The sequence below is a fragment of the Heloderma suspectum genome, chromosome 6 (genome assembly GCF_057233095.1).
Source record: "Heloderma suspectum isolate Gila_16-S chromosome 6, 16-S_ref, whole genome shotgun sequence".
NCBI classification, from domain to species: Eukaryota; Metazoa; Chordata; class Lepidosauria; order Squamata; family Helodermatidae; genus Heloderma; species Heloderma suspectum.
This window is the reverse complement of record NC_139463.1, coordinates 21,818,580-21,840,440: the sequence shown is the minus strand read 5'-3', so window position 1 is coordinate 21,840,440 and position 21,861 is coordinate 21,818,580. Positions and strand designations below refer to the sequence as shown.

General features: G+C 46.4%; 1 protein-coding gene across 1 annotated transcript in view; it reads left to right on the top strand.

The window, feature by feature from the left end:
- The window catches only part of DCPS (decapping enzyme, scavenger), an 84,061-nt gene that overhangs the window by 5,211 nt on the left and 56,989 nt on the right, over window positions 1-21,861 (top strand). The window contains exon 2 of the mRNA XM_084803741.1: window positions 5,541-5,709. Coding sequence (XP_084659867.1) covers window positions 5,541-5,709 — 169 coding nt within the window. The remainder of the gene's footprint in view (window positions 1-5,540; window positions 5,710-21,861) is intronic.

Sequence of the window (21,861 nt, the reverse complement as noted above, 5' to 3'; positions counted from 1 at the left end):
ACTGCCTCTGATACTGGTGGTAGCATATAGCCATCAGGACTAGTAGCCATTGATAGCCTTCTCCTCCAGGAATGTGTCCAATCCCCTTCTGAAGCTGTCCAAAGTGGTGGCCATTACTACATCTTAACTATGTGCTGTGTGAAGAAGTACTTCCTTTTTATCTGTCCTGAATCTCCCAGCAATCAGCTTCATGGGATGATCCTGGATTTTGGGATTATGAGAGAGGGAGAAAAATATCTCCCTATCCACTTTCACCATACCATGCTAATTTTTTACATCTCTATAATGTCCCCTTTACTCACCTTTTTTCTAAGCTAAACAATCCTATTGTTTCTAAGCTAAACAAGCTATTGTAACCTTTCCTCACAGCAGAGATGCTCCAGCTCCAGCCCCAAAACGCTGAACCGCGTTTGCCATTTTGATACCCATTCTCCCAGTTTGGAGAGATCCTTTTGAAGCTCCTTGCAATTCCATTTTGTTTTAATTATCCTGAATAATTTGTTGTCATCAGCAAACCTGGCCAATTCACTACTCACTCCTAATTCCAGATCATTTATGAATACGTTGAAAAGCATTGGTCCCAATTCAGATCTGTGTGGGACCCCAGTGTTTGCATCCCTCCATTGGAAGAATTTATTTATTCCTACTCTCCGCTTTCTGTTCTTTAACCAGTTATTGATCCATAAGAGGACCACTCCTCTTATTCCATGACCTAAGTTTGCTTAGGAGTCTTTGGTGAGGGACCTTGTAAAAAGCCTTTTGGAAGTCCAAGTAAACAGTGTCTACCAGTTCAACCCTGTCCACATGTTTATTGACACTCTCAAAGAACTCTAAACATTTAATGAGACAGGACTTACCTTTGCGGAAGCCATGTTGATTCTTTCTCAGCAGGGCTCATCCTTCTATATGCTTACTAATTTTATCTTTAATAATGCTTTCAACCAATTTATTCGGAAGAGATGTTAAGCTAACTGGCCTGTAATTCCCCAGATCCTAGGTTTCATTTTTTAATGATTATTAAAACAAATCAAGTTATAGCTGTGAAGGTACATTTGAAAACATGTGAGCAGTGCTTGCTGATATCTCGGAAGCCAGAGGGGTGGCTGGGCAACATTTCTAGTAGCTGGTGTTGGAGTCCTTAGAATTCTGCAAATCTCCTTGCCCCTCTCTCTGTGAGTAGCAAGTCCAGAAGAAATTATGTGAAGTATTATAAAAAGAAAGCAGAGAAAATATGCAAAATAAGAGACATAGAACTAATGCAATCACATTTGCACCATTTATATAGGTCGCAGAATTTGGTTTGCTTAGGAACACCAATTCAATTGTCAAAAAACAATAGCACAATCCTATGCATGTTCAGACAGAAAAAACATGGGGCATGCTGGGAAAAAACATGGCTGGGGCATGCTGGGAAATCTAGGACTTTTTTCTATCTGAATATGCATAGGATTGCGCCCTAAGTATGGGATACTGCATTTTCTGGCCCCCTTGGGAGAGCAATGGGCAGAAGAAAGGTGGAGATCCTGATGTTATAGGGAGGCAAGGACATCTAAGCAATAGAGAAAAGACATCCTAGGAAGGAGGTGAGAGAGGATTTTGAGGGAGTTGTAGAATTAGAGGGGATCAAAAGCCTCTTTAGTTCAGCTTCACCCAATGGCTCAGAGCCATCCATTCACCCACCAGCTCTTTCCAAATCTACCCACAGTATTCTGACCCCAAACAGTGAACAGAAGGGTGCTTTTGGAACAAATAACCCGAGATAGCATGCAAGTAAGCCAAGCTGCATGCTCAGGAGGACCACCCGCAAAGGCACTGGCCAATCTGACCTGAACCATTAATGTAGTCTTCATCATTCTGTTCCTGTGAGAGAGAATTCCCTGTCCATTGTATCACCATCCTAAGGAAAGCCTAATTGGGAGCAACTCTGGGCCATCCTCTAGTGCAGAAGTGTCCTGGATGATGAGGTGCAGCAAGCGTCCAGGTTCTGGCAGCCAGGAATAAACGAGAGGTGTAGAGGGGAAGCTTATTGTACTGTGCAATGGGAGGAACGTGTAGTAGAGGGCACAGGTTGCCATTGTTCCACTAACAAAAGTGCTAGATACGCATCTCGTGGCTTAGATTATTTTTCTTATTAGCATATCTATTGCTTTTAGCCTGGAGATCAGTTTTTCATGTTTAGTGTTTAAAGTGGAATTGAATTGCAAACTAGCAGTTAACTCAGATGCTGTAAATAAGATGGATGGACTTGTCACTCAGGGGCCATAAAAACGGGAAATTTGCAAGTACTCTTTTAATTCACCATTTACAGCTGTACAGGGTTCGGAAGGCAGGTTCTCCCAAGAGCGGGGGATACAGTTGGGTTAGTTCTTTTATTGTCCTCTGTAAATCCTCCTCTGAGATAACCGAGGCACATGATGAAGTGTCAGGAAATTGCAAGGCATCTCTATAATTTCAAAGTCACGTGTAAATTCTAGATGAGTGGCTTTTTGAAAGGACTTGAAGGTGGATTAGATTGTAGGTCAAATTCAGGATGTGGGGAGAAAGAACTATGAAAGGGGTGGAGGATCTATAAAACGGAGATAGAAGGCACCAGGAAGAGCAGATAAAGGGTTTGTGTTGGCGCAGCCAAGGTCAGATTTAATAGATACAAGTGGGGCCTGCAACAAAGTGTCACAGTGCATCCCCACCTGCCAAGATATATCACTGTATAGTACAGGAAGGGGAGTCTTTTAACCTTGTGATCCATATCTTCCTAACTATAATCGCTCCCCCACCCATCACAGGAGGCTTGAGCAGGCCAATTTCCTCTTCATCCACCTCTTACCTCTAGTTTCCTCCTTCCCTCTCTCTTCCCGACACATTATTCCGTAAGGCCTGAAAGCTCACAGGTCCTTGTCAGACTGTTTTGGGGTTGTTGTTGCTGTTTTAACTTTTAATTTTCCAACTTCTTTACTTTTCCATATCTAGTGAATCCCTTGAGTATATAGAAATCATTACGTTATTTTTGGGCAACCCCCCGTTTCACATCCACCTGAGTTTGCTATAAGTCATATGTATATAAGTCATATAATGAATCATTTCAAGGGCTGAACATATATAGGAACTGGTGTAGCATAGTGGCTAAGAATCTGAGCTGTGAAGCAGAAAGAACATGGTTTGAATCTTGCTCTTGTCATGTACTCACTTGGTGACTTTAGGTAAGCTACTCTCGGTGGCTCCATCGGAATAGCACTATAGCACCATGAAGATTTTTTTAAAAAAAAAAACTGACAGTGGCTGGGGAATGTTCTGTCCAATTTGGTTCAAGGCACCCAGAGGGGCTAAAACCAGCAAGGTACATACAGGCAAGGACCTGGCAAGTCAGGTCGGGGCAAGGCCAAGCAAGGCCAGCCCAGTCCAGTTTAAGGGTGCTGAATAGCCAGGCAAGTTAGACCGGGCAGGGACTTCCAGGACCTTGGCTAGCTCCCAGTTAGCTGAGATTCAAGTAGGGATGTACGAAACACTTACCTGGTTTTGTGCAGGGACATCCGCGGTGGGGGGGAGGCGCTCCGTCCCTCCCCTCAAAATTCTCTCCGGCCGTAGCCACCGCCATTTGCATCCCTGTCTTTTGCCGTGATAGGCTATGTATATATTTACATAGCCTATCATGGCAAAAAAAAAGGAACGCAAATGGCGGCCGCTGTAGCCTCCGCCATTTGTGTTCCTTTTTTTTTGCCATGATAGGCCACGTAAATATTTACATAGCCTATCACAGCAATAATGAAGAAGCAAATGGCGGCCACAGATGCAGCCGCCATTCGCAAAGCAGCGCGAATGGCACCAGGTAGGTGCTCCGTTTCGCATGCCTTTCACGGGGTGATGGGGCAGGGGGCTTCGTTCCACCAGGGATTTCGGGGGAAATGCATTGCCATTCGGCCTCACTGAGATCCGTGGCGGAATTCTCCAACATCCCTAGATTCAAGCAAGTTGAACTTTTTACTCGGGGACAGTCAGAGACTTTCTGAAGCCTCATAAAGGCCAGCAGCTCAAGACCTGCAGTTAACTCCACCCTCTCAAAGAAGCAGTTTGTTTCTTAAAGAGCTGCTGCCTGATTTGTAGCTGCTGGCTCTGGTCTTCTGCACCAGAGGAGTCAGGTAGAGGCACATCCTCTGGTCTAGGAGGCCTCGGCCGAGCGGGGACCGGATTAACGGAGGGAGTCTCCTCTGACTCTGAATCCTCTTCAGAGCCAGAGGACAAGGCTGGGGAACATGACAGGGCCATCATCTTCCTTTTCGATTCCCCCCACATTGTACTGCTCCTAGGCGATGTTTTCACTGCTTTCCTCATTCTGTCAATGTCTCGGTCAGTTTCATCTCTGCTTTCCTGGGCTGCTTTTCCCACTTTAAAAAATTTCTTCATGGCGCTATAGTGCTATCCCGCTAGTGAAAGACAGACCAAAAAAAGAAAGAAAAAAGAAGAAGAAGAAAGGCTGGTGACCAAAAAGGGATAGCAATCAGAGCAGGGAGGAGGTCAGGATGGGCAGACAAGACAGGTTTTGCCATGGGATACTGGGCGGAGGAGTGAGATGGAAGGAAGGGGAAATGATCCTCAGCAAGCCCAGTAGTCTGTTGGGTGCACAAACTGTTTGTCACCCATGATGGGTTACCATGTTGTGCGAATACGCCCTTTCTCAGCCTCATGTTCACTGCCCCCACCCCCCATCTCCAATATGGGGCTTGAAGGTTCGTAAAAATTGAAATAAGATAATGTAGTGAAGTGCTTTGAAAGCTGAAAGCTATACGTGGTTTTACTATTGTTGGCTTGGAAGAAAACAGACTTAGTCAGAGTAGAGAGACCATTGAAATCAGTGGGATTTGAGTTGTGACTAACTGAAGTCCCACTGATTTCACTGGTGGGCTAGCATAAGCCAACACATCTGGAGGGAACTAGATTGAGGAAGGTTGTCCCAGGGTTAGGTCCTGCTATCATTTTGGCTCCTCCTAATAATACTGGACACAACACCCTCTGGACCAGAAAGGATATGGTGACAATTGCCAGTTTAGGTGACTTTTAAAAGAGGATTAGAAAGATTCAGTGATAATGATGGTCAACAGTTGTTTGTCACGATAGATATTTGAGAGCTGGTGTGGTGTAGCAATTAGACTAGGACTGTGGAGATCCAAGTTCAAATCCCCACTCAGCTATGAAGCTCACTGGGTGACCTTAGTTCCAGTCATTTTCGGTCTGTCCGCCAAACCTTCCCCACAGGGTCGTTGTGAGGATAAAAGGAGGGAGGGAAATGTGCGTTGCTCTGAGCTCCTCGGAGAAAGGGTGGAATAAAAAAAAGAAAAAAGAATGAATGCTAGCTAATAGAACCCCCATGATTAGAGGTATAATACCACTGAATACCAGTTGCTGGAGACAAGGAGGAAATGGCCTGTTTGTACCCTGCTTGTGAGCTTCCAAAGGGATCTGGCGAATGATGGCTGGCAATCAAGTAGAGTCGTAATTGCATGTTGGCTTGATCCAATGGGAGAGCTCTTACATTCTCATTTCTCTAGGTGAATAGCGCTTCTGGGGATGGGACGGATGCTGTAGTGATTCTGGAGAAGACTCCCTTTCAGGAGGAGAACATTGTTGAACTCCTGAAGAAACACACCAAGCTCCAGCTCCAGATGTCCAATGATATCTACAGCACTTACCACCTTTACCTTCCTCCAGAGCTGAATGGTAAGTAGTCAGCAAAGGAGGCCTGACTGTCAAGCAACAGTCAGTTTATGCCAGGGGTAGACAACTTGTGTCCCTCCAGATATTTTGGCCTACAACTCCCATCAGCCTTAGTCAGCATAGCCAATGGTGAGGGATGATGGGGGTTCTAGGCCAACACACCTGGAGGGCCACAAGTAGTCCTCCCTGGTTTATGTTGACCAGATGCCACTCCTGTTAGTAGTTCACCTGGAGAGAAAACCAGGAATAGGTTAGGTCCGTCTTGCATCACCCTCAGTTTACCTGTTCGTTTGACCCTGAAAGTTAAGACTCCTCTCCAGAAATGGCTTCAGGTTTGAGGGGTCCTTTGGCAAGGTTCCTCTGATGGGCCTCTTCCTATGTTAGTGGTACACCACCACCCTGGGTTTCCTGGCAATGACAGTGGGCAGCTACAAGCCACCATGTAAGATTTCCACAATGCCACAAAGAGCGCCCAACATGCTGACCATCCAGGGCATTAGGGGACATTTAAAATGGCAGCTGGCAGACTCAGCCACTCAGTGCAGGGAACTTGGCACAGGTCCTGTAGGTGCTGCAAAGGTGCCTGCTCTTTTCTGCTGTAATGAAATATGGGAACGTGTCATTCACATTCTCATTTTCTGGATTGCTGGGTGGAAGCCAAAAATATCAGCATGCATTACTGATGTGTAGGGACAAGCCATGCGCTGGTTATGCCCTAGTTATGCCCTGCCCTCCCCCTGACCCACTCCAAATTTATAGGAACATTTGTTGTTTCTTATGTCTTTTAAAACTTGTTGTAAGCCATTCTGAGAGCTCTTAAAGGTCAAAACGTGGACTAAAAATGGAAGCGAGACTGTGGCGATGATGACACCGACACAGCCTTGCTTCTCCGTGGCCTCTTTTCTTCCAGCCTCCTGGTGGAAAAAGAATTGGACAGAGCCTAAAAGTTGAAGGCTATGGAACATTGGAAGCTGCCTTCTACCAAGTCAGACTGACCTCGCTCAGTAATGTCTACACTGACTGGCGTCCGCTCTCTGGGGTTTCAGGCAGGAGAAGGGCTGGGCTAGAAACGTTCTTCCTGGCATATCAGTGTTCCATATGTAAGGATTTATTTGTCGTCGTCCCCATGGGGTATGTGTCGAAATATGCAGTCTTTCTTTGCCTGTGTTGTCACGTTATACAGTCCTATGAGGTCGCAGTGCATGCTTTTCCTGAACATTTAAATACATTTATTGGAAATAGGGCTTGTGCAGAGTGCAGCTCCCTGTGCTTTAGGGGGCTGCTGCCAGGAAGACATCAAGCTCAGGCACCAGCAGAACACAGGCATGTCTTTTCCGTGCTCTTTAGAACTAGTCTGCGCAAACCAATGGCATCTTGTGTGCTGGCCCGGCACTCAGTAAAGCCCATAGTGTAGACAAGCATCTCACTAGCAATGGTCAGCCCTCTCTCACTTCCCAGGACTGCTAACAAGATGCTGCAATTACCACAAGGTGGCATCCTTGGCCTAGGATCCAGGAAATGTTCTTTGCTTAAGTGGCAACCATTACTGAACAGTAGAGAGAGCTATTTGTTGCAATTGGGTGTGTGTGTGTGTGTGTGTGTCCCCTACTATTTTATTACCGTAATGTAAAAGTTTGGCACTGGCCTTGCTTAAAGAAACCACCTTGCCTTTTTTAGATCTAGAACTTTTCATTTCAATGGTTAATATATAAAGTGTGAATTAACTTGCAGCTTCTTCAGTGAAATCCATGCCACTCTTGTGCAGAGGCTTGTAGGATTGGGCAGTTATATCCCAGTTCCCTGTTTTGGTTTTTTTCCAGAAGGAAATCTCACAGACTTCAGTGGTTCCAAACAATTACTTTTAGGATTGCAACCTTAGTTGTCTGTAGTGTACATCTGGAGACATCACAGGCAGTTGCACAGATGGTGATGGAGAAGTATATGAAGTCACCCCTATAACTAACTAAAGACATGCTTATCTCTGGCTTGCTTAGATTCCAGCATTCCAAAAAATTAGACTCCTATGTTGGACAGAGGGCTGCCAAATATGAAACTCTTCCATCCGGGGCTTAATGGAACAAGCCTCCCCCAGCTAAATGAAAGGGGTTACACAGATCCAGAAATGCTTGCACAATCCCAAAATTTCTCCTACAATGCAATCTTATGCATGTCTACTCAGAAATAAGTTCCCTTGAATTTGATGGATGTAAGCTCCTCAGGGCATGATCCTGTCTTTTTCTACTCTGTAAAGCGCCATTCACATGGATGGGAAATCAAGTATTAATAATATAGCAATGGGACTTACTCTCAGGTAAGTGTGTATCGGATTGCAGCCTTATTTAACTGGTTTGGAATTGGAAGCAGCCAAAATTATTTGTCCTTGCTCAAGGAAGTGGTCGACCTCCCAGAAAGCAGTCTCAATTGCTTCTCACACTTTCGTCACAGTCAGTTGTCTTGGATGGTCAATTTAGAAATAGCCTACAGCTCCCTCCCTTTGGGCAATATGACCTGCTCCCTCTCTGTTGTCTTTCAGTCAGGCCTTAAAAATGTTCTTATTCCAGACAGGTTTTAATTGAAAAGTTAGATTACCTTTGTATTTGTTTGTTTCTTGACTGGCTGAAAGAGAATGAAATGTGTTTTTTTATTGTTTTTTCTGCTCATCTTTGTTGTGTTACTTGTTTTAATACTGCCACATGTTTTATATTGATTTTACTACATATTGTATGCCACCTTGGGGGAAAAATATTGCATTTGGAAAGACAGCTAATACATTTCTTACATAAGTGAAGAAATATAACTGCGGGGAGGGGTAGCTGTAGTTGAATCCTCACCCATTACATATCCTATTTATGTGAAGGTGAGGCACAAAAACACCTGGAATGTTTCCTTGTAGGAATTTTCCATTGGTCAGAAATGGAAATGGTGTTATGTTTTCATTTTATTGTTTGTAAAGTAAAGATCCTTATCTATACAAGGAGTGGAGTGTTCACATAAATTCTTGTTTGCTATTTTTTTTACTGCCTCGTGAACTGTTTTGTGGCTTATGGTGTTAACCAGTAACTTACTACTTGAACCCATGCTCTTAGGTCTCAAGCAGACGGGAGCTGTGGGATCTCTTTTGCAAAGAACTGTAGCCGGTGATAGAGCTTTGTATCTCTAAGGTCACTAAAGGGTTCAGTTCATGGCATATCCAGTTGAAGCATTGGTATTGAACCTGCAGCCTTAATCTGGCCCTATGGGGTTCCCCAGTGGCATGGTGTGTCCCCCTCCCTTTCTAAAATGTTGAAATGCCTCTCTTAAGGCTTAGCTACTGGCAGTAAGAGGTTTAAACTAAAATATGCTGGTCTTTTTGTTCTCTCCCCTTTTGTCTTTGACTCTGCCCACCACTGAAATGAGAGTCCTGAGAGTTTCTCCGAAGTTGAATCCAGCCCTCAGGCTGAAAGAGGTTTCCCACCCCTCGTCATGCCCTCATTAGAGGAATCCTCCTCAGAGGAGGAACTAGAGCCTCCAGGAACCAAGGGCACACCAGATCAGTTGTCTGCACCAGAGCAGGTAGAGCCTGGGTCTTCGGGGGAGACCACTGCAGGTCCTTCCCTGTCAGGGGAGGGGACTCTGACCCTGGAGCAGAGGCTGAGCTACCCTTAACCCCCAGGAGCCTTGTCAGCTCAAGTGACAGGCCAATAGGCCTCCTGTAAGAAGGAGTGCTTGCTTGCAAAGATGGTCTCCTTCAGAGAAAGCAATTTCTCTTGAGTAGGGCTCTGGCAGAGAGCTCTAATGGACAGCAGCTGAGCCTGGCTAGGGCTCAGCAGCCTTTGCAGTTAAAAGCCTTCAGCTAGAGCTTTCCAGTTGTTGGAAATAACATCTCACCAGCTTCTCTTGCCTTATGATTGAACTGCTGTGCTACGGACCTTAGACTTCCGCTTGACTCTGCCACTGGATTGTGCATGTATGTATCTGACTGCCTAGCTGTGTTTGATCACTGCCTGTTTGACCACTCCTGCTTTGCCTGAACTCCCTTGAACTGGAACCTGTCTGCTGGAACATTGGCCTGGTTTACTACTAAGCCTTGTGGTCAGCCCTATCACTGAGACTGCTACAGCCAATGCAGGACACCCCTGAGTTTGTGCGTGCGGGGAGGAGGGGTGGAGTCCTCCAACTCTAACCCTGAAGATCTGCTGTTAGTCGGGAGTACAGACACACAGTACTGAGTTAATGGGCTGATCATCAGTCTAAAGCTTAATTAAGCAGTGGTTTTTTATTTATTTATTTATTTAGGACATAACACTCTGAAATGCTATAAAATGAAGGAACAGGGTGGCCTGGATAAAAAAGCGTTTGGAGAATTTGCGATTACCATGCCTGTGGTTTGTATTTCTACTTTTCTAGTCAATTTCTACTTACCTGAATCATACTAAATTTGTCAGGAGTTTTTCAGTGGACCTCTTAGGGTACAATCCTATGCATGTTTTGACAGAGAAAAGGCCTATTGGCTGGGGAATGCTGGGAGTTGTAGGCCTCTTCTCTGTCTAAACATGCATAGGATTGCACTCTTAATCAAGGAATCTAACCTCATTGGAATTGGAAGTAGGACCAAACTCTTTTCCCCACTCCCAAGCTAGAACAGACCCGAATATTTGTTTAGCTCCTGTTTGATAGGAACAGAGCGAGAACATCAGGTTACTAGTTCAAAGGTGGCAAACTTCCTAGCCCCCAGCCAGAATAAATAATGAGTCCATAAAACCTACATTGGAAGCATGTGTATAGGCTTGAGTTTGGCCCTGGGTCTGTGCTTTGCCATCTTGTGGGAGCAGCAGGTGGAACAGTGGCCTTCCAGTAGTAGACTAGCATGATTCATTGGTTAGGATGTCAGACTAGGACCATGGAGTCCCAAATTCAAATCCTCACTCAGTCATGAATTTCACTGGGTGACCTTCAGCCACTCACTGCCTCTCAACTTAACCTATTTCACAGAGCTGTTGTGAGGATAAATGGGCAGGAAAGCCAAGTACTTTGCCTTGAGGGCCTTGGAGGATATAAATGTAATAAGTCTATAACAATAAAAGACACTTGAAGCTTGGCATGCATATTAAGTAGGGATGTCAGAGAATTTCGCCACAAATCTCGGGGAGGCCGAATGCCAGCGCATTCGGCCCCCCGAAATTGGTGGCGAAACGGTCTGCCCCCCCTGCCCCCCCCAGGACGGGACTTACCTTGGGCGAATCTCCCTGGTGGCGGCAGCTCCGGTGGCAGCACAGCGGCGGCCAGTCTTCCGACCAGCTGCCGCCACCATTTCCAAGGGTTTTTTTTAAAAAAAATGTGATAGGCTACATAAAGATTTACGTAGCCTATCACAGCTGAGTTTAAAAAAACTAACAACAACTGCGCGTACGCAAAACTGCGCCGCCATTTGTGTTCCTTATTTTGGCACGTCTAGTCTATGTAAACATTTACGTAGACTGCAGCGAAAATAAGGGGAATGCAAATAGCGTAGCGTCTACGTTATTTGCGTTCCCCTTATTTTTGCCGTAGTCTACGTAAATGTTTATGTAGACTAGACGTGCCAAAATAAGGAACGCAAATGGGCAGCTTTTTTGTTTTTTGTTTTAATTCAGCCGTCATAGGCTACGTAAACATTTACGTAGCCTATCACGGCTGACTGCAGGGACGCAAACGGCAGCGGCTACGGCCGCTGCCATTTGCAGACCCGGCCGGCCAGGATTCGCAGCGGGAGGGACAGGGCGCCTCCCCCCCGGCCAGAATTTCGGGGGGAGGGACGGAGCGCCTCCCCCCCACCGCGAATCAAATTTCGTTCAAGGTAAGAGACTTTCGTACATCCCTAATATTAAGGGGACTCAAGGGGTGTGTGCCTCCTGGTTATTTTGTTTTTACAATGCATTAGTTAATTTAAATTAATTTAAATGTGCCCATATGTTTGAAGTCTGCAACAACATCTTCAGCCACTCGGGGCAGAGTTCTATAACCAGCACATAGCTTTAGGGATGTACGAAAGTCACTTACCTGTTCGCGGATTATGTTGGTGGTGGGGGGGGGAGGCGTTCCGTCCCTCCCCCCGGAATCCTGGCTGGCCGGCTCCGCTCCGCAGGGATTCTGCGGAGCCGCCGGCCAGCTCCACCAGCAGCTGGACATCCAGCTGTTGGCTAGCAGGGACGCAAATGGCGGTGGCCGTAGCCGCCGCCATTTGCGTCCCTGCAGTCAGCCGTGATAGGCTACATAAATGTTTACGTAGCCTATCACTTCTGACTTAAAAAAACAACAACAACGCACGTACGCAAATGGCGGCGGCCACGGCCACCGCCATTTGCATTCCTTATTTTGGCACGTCTTAGTCTACGTCAAGATTTACGTAGACTAAGAGGGCGAAAATAAGGAACGCAAATGGCGGCGGCCGTAGTCGCCGCCATTTGCGTACGCGCGTGGTTTTTTTTTTAAGTCAGACGTGATAGGCTACATAAACATTTACGCAGCCTATCACGGTTTGTTTGTTTTTTAACCTAGCCGTGATAGGCTACGTAAATCTTTACGTAGGCTATCACGTCTTTTTTTTTTTTTTAACTGGAAATGGCGGTGGCAGCCGGTCGGAAGACCGGCCGCCGAACCGCTGCCAGCGCCGCCGCCGGAGCCACCGCCACCCGGAAGATCCGCCCCAGGTAAGTCTTGTCCCGGGGAGGGCAGGCCATTCCGCCACCAATTTCGGGTGGCCAAATGCACTGGCATTCGGCCTCCCCGAGATCCGTGGCAGAATTCTCTGACATCCCTATTTACAGTCCATCCAGTTTGAAGCCAGGGGAGATTAGTAGTCCGAGTAACAGGGCCTGCCTAAGGCAGCCCCCCATCAGGGTAGTAGAGTGGACAGGTATAGGGGTGCACCATGGCAGAGGCCATGCCCAGGGTGCCAGCAGGTTTGTCTTTACTCAGATGGGGCGAGCGCAGTGTGTCCAACTCTGATATTTGCATAGGGTTTTTTTGAAGGTTTTGCTGTATAAAATGAAGGGGTATTCACATATGTGCGAAGCTGGCTCTGTTTCCTAGTAAATAAATGATATACGACTATGAACATAAACAACCCAATGGAGGAATAGAAGATTCAGTAGTGTTTCTGTGTGCTGCCTGATGCCTTCCCCATGTTCAACTAGGGATGAAAAGCAAAACTGAACCAGTTCAGGTGTGCCCTGCCAACTATGCAATCCTTGTAAGGCCTAAGCTACAGTTGCAGCTGAACCAGAACTGAACAACAACAAATAATGTAATGGTTTGGCTTCTTGGTTGAAGTAGTCTGAAAGGGAAACCGTGTGTGTCCTAAGCTGCCAAGCCCCCTAGATATTTGAAGCGTAACACTTATTTCCTTTTTGACAGCATTCTTGAGTTACCATTTCTAGCAGCATCTTTCCCCCCTTCCCACTTCTTTGCCAGCATCCCTCAGAGGCATGTCTGAAACACTTACTTACTTTATTGTCTAGTTAATGTTCCTTTCAAGGTTTGTCTCCTCTGAGCTTACATAAGCTAACGTGTATAACTAAGCCATTATAAGGCCATAAAGCATTGCTTTAATTTTTAATAGCTTTAGCATGTGTTTGTGGCTGTGTGTGGTGCTTTTTCTTTTCTTTTGTCTTTTGGTTGCCTGTTGCACGCACCATTGGTACTGCTGCTGTTGCTAGACCAAACTTGTTCTGCATGCTAGAGAGAGTGATTTGTGCTCTTAGTGTTAAAAGGGAATAAAATGGCTTCTTTCCCTAAATTAAAACTGTAAAATTGTACTTCCTTTTTTTGTTTTGTTTGGTGAGCCATTAAGATCCAGTAAGTACAAACTGGAGACCTGGATTCAAGACCCTCCGATGCATGGCTGAAGTGGTCATGCTCAAAGCTCCTCCCCACATTCCATCTGAAGCCCTGCCCAAAACCAAGCCCCTCCCATTTGATTGATTCCATATAATTTCATCTGCCATTCTCTTAGTTTATAAATAAGGTGTAAGTGAAGAAAATATATATTTACCAGCTGTAATGTTCTGCAATAAATGTTGGAACTTTTAACAGAAAAAAGTGTACAAAAGTATATACCTGAAACCAAAAGAAAACACAAAGGTATGAAACATTCCAAAATCCATATCAGTATAGCACCTTAATTGGCCAATCAAAAGATCACAAAACATGAGCAAACTTTTGAAATCTCCATATCATCAGGCAAGATGTTACAAAAAGGAGGTGGGGAGGGGAAAAAATCTGACTTGATGAGAAAGTCACATGTTCAGAGTCCCAAGATGAAGTGGGCAAGAAGGGCTCTGCAGACATTCAGGTTAGGCTCTGCAGGTCTTGTGATGGTTACTGGATTTTCCTGCAGCTGCTCCTACCATTGCTGGAAACCAGAAAGGGAAAAAATGTTGGATCCCCATTTTGGAATGAGAAAGAAGCACTATATCAACCTCCAGACAGTGTCCAAAATTTCAGTCGGAGATTCGGCCTAATTATATGTAAGAAGGCCTGGTCTCTGGCCCCCTTCACTCACACACAGACGCACACAAGCATGGAGTCGCATCTCTGGAGAACATAAAATAGCGGAACTAAATGGAACAGGGCTCATTGTGTGGGTCTTTCCCATCTGATCAATACCCTGCCAATCAGGTGGGAAAGTCCCACCTAATGGGCCCCGCTGGCATGGCTGAGATATTCACACACATTTCCCAGTGCTGTGAGATCGCACTGCAGGAAAGTCATCCTGGCAGTTTTCTTTAAGTTAGAAACTACTTTTGTATTCTTCCAGGGCAAGTAATGTTGTATTATGAGCAAGTGCCTTGTCAGGCTACTGAAGCTATCCTGTTATCTCTCAAATAAATATAAGCCAGTGAACTTGTAGCAGTTGTGTGTCTGCATGGATGTTTATCTAGAAGGCTGCTCTCCCGGCATTCCCATTTATCCAAGTGTTTGATTATCCGAACATTTAGCTTTCCCCGAGGCTGTTTCGAACAGATGAAGTGGTTTTGCATACGGACTTGTGTGTGCATATATTATTGCCTGCGCAGCGGTGGGATGGGGACCAGGCAGCCACCCACAGCACTGCCAGCGCCTGATCAGCAAGAGCTGTCGGTGGATTAGTTGTGGGTGAGCTCTCTGCCATTTGTCTGCAGCCTGACTTCAGAGCTGCTGCTCTGACATAGCTTCAGGGTCTAGGAAGCCACTTTATAAACTAAACAAAACTAGAATATGGATGACTTATGGGACGGCCTGTAATCTCTTTGGCTTTTGACGCTAAAAACCTCTCATTAAAATTTCAGGGAGGAAAGTGTGCAAGCAGAGTAAATAATGAACTCATCCAGGGTAAGACTCTACGAGCCTTCAGCCATTTTTAACAGTGTGGGCTCATTCCAGAGATTAAATCCCTAAAAGAGAGAGGGAGAGAGTTTACTTGTCAGAAAAGCAAGGGTCCTTGAGGTGCCAGCTGCTCAGCTTCCTGTGTAGAGCCTCCAAAGCTGAAGCATAGATTTCCTCTTGACTCGACTCCTGCAGTTTTCTCTCTTGGTTTCCCCAAGATTTATTATTACTTGCTGCTGGCTTCAGAAATCAATGGAGTTTAATCACTTGTCTCTTCACTGGCTGTACAGGATGGGAGAGAGACTTTTTGCAATGCATAGAGGGCCACATGCCGATCTGTGTTTCCACACACAGTCAATCCTCAGTTTGCTGCTGCTTGTCCATTTTTTTTTTTTAAATGTGCATTTTAAAAGAAAGAGCCAATCTCTTTTAAGTAGCTCATGAGAATTGCCTGAAGATGAGCAGGCAGGTAATTTTTGTAAAAAAAATTGTTTTGATGGCATGCGATATGGCTTAGCGGTTGCTCTACCCTCAAATCCCTGATCTACCTGCTTCTGTACCCCCATTGCGCACACACCCAACAAGTGGAGGGGGATATTTATTGGTGCTTCCTGGTCTACTACTTAGTACAGAAATCCTCCACGAGACATGTGTGTTGATGAACCTGTCACTCTTATTTGGAAGGTGTCCTTCTGCTTAATGGCTTACACCTTTGCAAAAGCAGCTTGCAGACTTAGTAGGTGGGCTCTTCCCTTTTGAAATCAAAATGAAGTAAGCCTTTGTAAATATTTCTGTTAGGGATTTGCTGTAGCAAAATCTTGGCAAATCTAGGTACCTGCTGCTAAATCAATTACCTGAAGGAGATAAATGTATGACAACAGGGAGGTGAAATGTGTGCAGTGGGGTCACTCACTTGGTTTCTTGCCTGCAGTAGCTGAATTCAGACATTAGCTGAATAGCAAACTTTTTTTATATATTTTATTTTAGTCCATTGTTACTGTCGTGGTTACTGAAGCAACTCTGGATTATTCCTGGGAGAGGCAAGAAAGCTTCCTTGCATAGGGATATTTTCCGTAAGGGAATCCCATTTAGCATTTACATCAGCCGTACGCCTAAGATATCTGATGAAAGCTGATTCAGTGAGACAGATGGTGGATTAAACTGGACTGATGTATATAAAAGGGGTGGCGATTGGAGTGTTAGGTGCCATGGGCCTTGACTTGAACCAGGATCCCTACAAGTTGCACACACATTTCTTGCTCCCTGCATCACCAGGACCGCTGGCCCGAGAAGGGAAATGCAAGCAGACAAAAACCCTCCTAGTCTTGGGAATATGGCAGCCCCAGAGAGCTAATCAAGGACCTTTACTTGCCCCAGAAAGCTAGTCAAGTGCCTCTGCCTTCTATATAACATCTGCTGCACTCTTAGAGCGCAGTCCTTTGCATGTTTACTTGGAAGTAAGGCACAGTTTAGGGAGGCATTAGGCAATGCAAAAACTCTGAGGTTTGATCTGTTTCACACCTGCAAGTCAACCCCAGAGTTTTTGCATTGCCTAATGTCTTCTCAGCAGAAACTCTTTTTAGCGGAGGCCATTCACGCATTTGCCTACAAGTCATTGAGGGTTGTACATGCATTTCTGAATCAGCCTTTATTGATAGGAAAATGGGGAGTTGACTTACACCGAGTCAGGCCACTGGACCATCTAGCTCAGTATTGTCCACTTTGACTGGCAGTGGATCTCCAGGGCTCTTTCCAAGCCTTACCTGGAGATGCCCAGGATCGAGCTTGGAACCGTTTGCATGCAAAGCACAGACTACTACTGAGCTACAACCCTTCCCCAAAGGAACAGTCCTCTTAAAGCAGAAAAGAAAACGCTTCACATGCCTGTCGGTTCTGTAAACCTGGCCCTTAAATTCCTATTCAGTTCAGTGCCCCAGAGCTGTGGATCAGAATGCATTGCAGTGATGCATGTACTGATTTGCATTTATTGATGCTTGACTGTGTTCTTAAGCCTTGAAAGTAGTGATTTTCACTAGTGTTAAGGAATGTGTGATACCAAGCCTGGAGCTGCTTCTGAGCAGCCTCCCTCCGTCTCATTCTCCCCTGCTGTCAGCGATGGCTTTAGCACAGGGGTGTGAGAAGATGCCCACAATGCAGGAGTGCCCTTGCACTGTAACAGAGATGTACGTTTTCTTCCCCCAGCTAAGTGCATGGGCCTGCAGGAGTCGGAACGTAACTCAGTGTCAGGATCATGTCACGAGCCTAGGATTTAACTGATGTCAGATGGGAATCCACCCTACACTAGGGGTGCACGAAAGCCACTTACCTGGTCTCGCAGCTTTTCGTGGTGGGGGGGAGGCGCTTCGCTGCTCTCCCCCCGAAGTTCAGGCCGGGGGGGGGGAGGCTTCCCGCCTCGCCTGGCCGAAATTCAGGCCTGGGGGGAGGCTTCCCGCCTCGCCCGGCCGAAATTCAGGCCGGGGAGGAGGTGCCTTGCCTCGCCCGGCTGCGAAATTAAAAGTTAAAAAAAAAAAAAACGCCCCCGTGATAGGCTACGTGACGATTAACGTAGCCTATCACGGCTAGATCTGCAAAGTCAGCCGTGATAGGCTACGTAAATCGTCATGTAGCCTATCACGGCTGACTTTAAAAAAAAAAAGCGCGTACGCAAATGGCGGCCCCCATAGGGAGCCGCCATTTGCGTTCCTTATTTGGTCGCTGTAGTCTATGTAAATCTTTATGTAGACTACGGCGAAAATAAGGGCAACGCAAATAGCGTTGCCCTTATTTTCGCCGTAGTCTACGTAATCTTTACACAGACTACAGCGACCAAATAAGGAATGTGAATTGTGGCTCCCTATGGGGGCCGCCATTAGCCATACGCGCTTTTTTTTTTTAAGTCATCCGTGATAGGCTACGTGACGATTTACGTAGCCTATCACGGCTGACTTTGCAAATCTAGCCGTGATAGGCTATGTGACGATTAACGTAGTCTATCACGGGGGCGTTTTTTTTTTTTTTTAGTTTTATTGGAATGGCGGCGGCGGCAGCCGGTCAAAAGATCGGCTGCCGCCCCTGACAAAGACCCGACAAACCGCCGCCGGGACCCGCCGCCGGGAGGGACATTCAGGAAAGGTAAGTCCCGTCCCGGGGGGGGGGTGCAGGGTGCGGGGGGGTGCGGAGAATTTCTCCCCGAAACTTCTTCGGGGGGCCGAACACGTTGGCGCTCGGCCCCCCGAAGTTTCGGGGAGAAATTCTCCGCTGAACCTACCCTACACAGGCTAGAGCAGGCTTCTCCAACCTGGCGCCCTCCACATGTTTTGGACTCCAATTCCCAGGATCCCTGACCATTGGCCATGCTGGCTGGGGCTGATGGGAATTGATGTGCAAAACATCTGGAGGGCACCAGGTTTGTTTATTTATTTATTTATTATATTTATTTATATCCCGCCTTTTTCCCAATACCGGGACTTTCCAGGTTGGGAAAGGCCGGGTTAGACTAGCTGCTGTGGGTAGAACTGGGAGCCTTCCGTTATGTGTGTGGATGCCCCTTGCGGTGGGCTAACACAACTGCAGGTTTTGGAACAATGTCTAGGCTAGGGCAGTGAAATATTCTCAGGCTCTGGACTGGCCCTGCCCTCCCAGGCAGGCCATTAAGCCCTCCTAGACAGGAAGGGCTGTAAAGAGCTTCCTGTTAGAGCTGGAAATTGCCTGAGCATGAACAGCTTTCCCAGCTCTGTGGTGTTTTTGTATATTCCTCTGCTCTGACACCTTGGCTGACAGTGTGCCCCCACCATGCTTTGCTACAAAGAAGGAAGTTCAGCACAATAGGCCAGAGTAGGCCAGGTGTCACTTCCTGACCCCTATCAAAGCTTCTAAGTAAAGTTTGCTTGCTGGTCTGAGCAAGGAGGAGACTCTCACAGACTGCTATAGATTGCCTTCATCTTGCATGCCTCTTTCCTCATCTCCTCCTGCCTCCAACCTGTCTCTTCTTAGCTATTCTCCAGCCATAAGATCTAGCGAAGCAATCCAATGGAAAGCATCGCTGTTTAACATTTAAAAGCTTGTGCTGTCTTAATTCTTACTTTTAAATCAGGCATTGATCTTAAACAGGGTCAGCGGAACTCAACTACCGCAAATCCATACCTATGGATCTGTGGAGGCAAATACCCGATATTCTCTCAACCCATTTGGAAAATTGGTATGAATTGATTTCCCTGGAACCGACACCCAGGAGTAGTTGCTACCCTAAGCGGGCTTATTGCCACAAATGCCCCTCGACCAATTTCTCATTTGAAAGGAAGCTCAGGCAAATTGGAAAGCTCCAAATGCAGACTGAATGCAAGCTGGAGGCCTGTAGCTTGCTTTCTTAAGTGACAGGCGAGCAAAGTCTGCCACCAGCCATAGAATGATATATATTCGAACAACCTGACGCTGCACGATCCATCAGTAAATGTCAGATCCATTAAGCAGCGTGGTTCTTAATATTTAAGCTGCACTAGCTCATTTGTTTTGTTTAACATCTGGTTTCTTTCAGGCCGGCTTCCAGGGTCTGTCACACTTCCTTGTTATGACAGCATACTGCTTTGTGAACAGCAGACACAATTTCCAGCAAGAGGCAATCTAATCCAGTTTAGCAGTAGAATGGCTCTGCGTATCCAGGGTGCTCTGCAAAAATCAGGCCCGGGCGTATGGTAGAATCCCATTACAGTGGGTTTATGTAAGCAGCTGTACACAGCTGTATGGAATTTTCACATGTGATTTGCGCTTAAAAGGGTCTCGGCTTGGGGAAAAGTCTAAATCCTCCTAGTCAGGACCTACCTAGGGGAAAGCCACCACCTTTCCTGACGTGGCTCCACCCTACCTCCAGCCAATGCTCGGAAGGTCTGGAGGTAGGATAGAAGATCTATCAGCACAGGAAGACACTGATTTGTATATGCTAATTTACATGGATAGATGCAAATTTAGAAATAATTTCTAGACTTTAAATAGAAATAGAAATACATCTCACCATGGTGGGGAAGACTGACCAGGTGACCCGTGTGCCTGTTCAGTCTCCTGTCCAGGTGCTACCTGTTGATGGGCAACTTCAAGGCTCCTGCTCTCCCTTCTTATGGTTCTTTATCTTTAAGCTGAACTTGACCTGCACACCCCTTCAAATGGAGGACTGTCCTCTGTAAAGTAGGACACATGGTCACCCTAGCTAGAATGCACACTCAGTTCACATGTGCCTTTCTCTTTGAGCCAGACTTGGACTGGACAGCCTTTCAAATAGTGGACTGTCCTCTGACAACCCTTCAAATAGAGGACACCTTCAAACAGTGCAAGGGCGGGATACTTGTGGCCCTCCAGATATTTTGGCCTACAATTCCCACCAGCCCAAGCCAACAAAGCCAGTTGTGAGAGATGTTGGGAGTTGTAGGCCAAAGCTTTGGAGGGCCACAGGTTGTCCTCTGTAAAGGATCTGTCCTCTGTAAACTAGGACACATGGCTACTGTATCTGGGGGACAGATTTAAAGATGTAAGTATTAGCCACTGGGACAGTAATTCCAAAATGGTGTTCTGTCAAAGAATTACTCACAGGCTACAAGAAATAAATCATTGAAGGCTCCTGCAGTGCCGGAGTACCTAGCCTCAGAGGAGGCTGCCCACTGCATCACTATATAATTCATTGTTCTGGCCTTGCTGCCTTCAAGTCAGTCTCCAAAAGTCATTAGCCTGCATCTCTGCACAAGGTGGAACATAGGAATCTGCCTTATACTGAGACAGACCACTGGTCCATCTAGCCCAGTATTGTCAACACTGACTGGCAGTGGCTCTCCAGGGTTTCAGGCAGGATTCTTTCCTAGCCCTACCTGGAGAAGCCAGGGATCGAACCCGGGACCTTCTGCATGCAAAGCATGTGCTCTATCACACAGAGCTATGGCCCCACCCGATTGGTTGCATTGGGTCCCAATGCAATGATGAAGCACAGTGGCCACCCTTCTGAGGAGCTTTCCACTCGTGTCTCTGCATGATTCAGTGTGCCAGCCTTCCCTCCTTCCAAAGGACAGAACTTTGATGCATGCCAAAATGTGCAACAGTAGGTTCCTCTTGGATGTAGGTGGTTTGCACAATGAAAGCAAAGTCAGAGGAACTGCCCCACCAGTTTGAATTCAGACAATGAGCGTGTCTCAGCAGAAGTGTCAAATGCTCTGCCTTGGGGCGCAGAATGGCGGTCTTGGAAATTTCGGCAGAATTTGAGATTTTTCTGTCTGCTTGCGGCTGCAGATTATTAAGTACTAAGACTCGATAGCCATCGCCAGCTGGAAGGACGAGGCGAGCTGTGAGATGAGCCTTTTGAAAATTCAGACGTTTTCCTTGGCTGGGCATGGGGTAGGAACAGCTACATCAGCTCATGCGCCATCCTCCTTCATCGAATGCTGAATCTCTTTCCAAAGCTGTCCTACTTCAGTGCCTTTTCCTTTCTCTTCCACCAGCCGTTGCTGTGTTTCTCCCACACCACCTACTGCCACGGCTGCCAAAAATACCAAATCATGCAGCATAATTCAGTGCCTGCAGCTAGAATTAAAGTTTAAAAACAAGTAGATCCATTATCTTTATAACGTTGTGCCAAGAGGATTTGCGGCAGTGGTGGTGGAGGAGGAGGTGAAGCCTGCACGTAATAGAGCGGGAGACAGGATGGGGCTGTGGGGTGCATGCCCCCCCCCCAGTCCAACACTGTTCTGGCTGTTCGACATCCCTCCCTAACCTTGGGGAGTTGGACCACTGGGTACTCTGCCTGTTTCTTTCCACTGTGCTGACTGCTTGGCCTTTACTTCTCAAGCTTCAGCT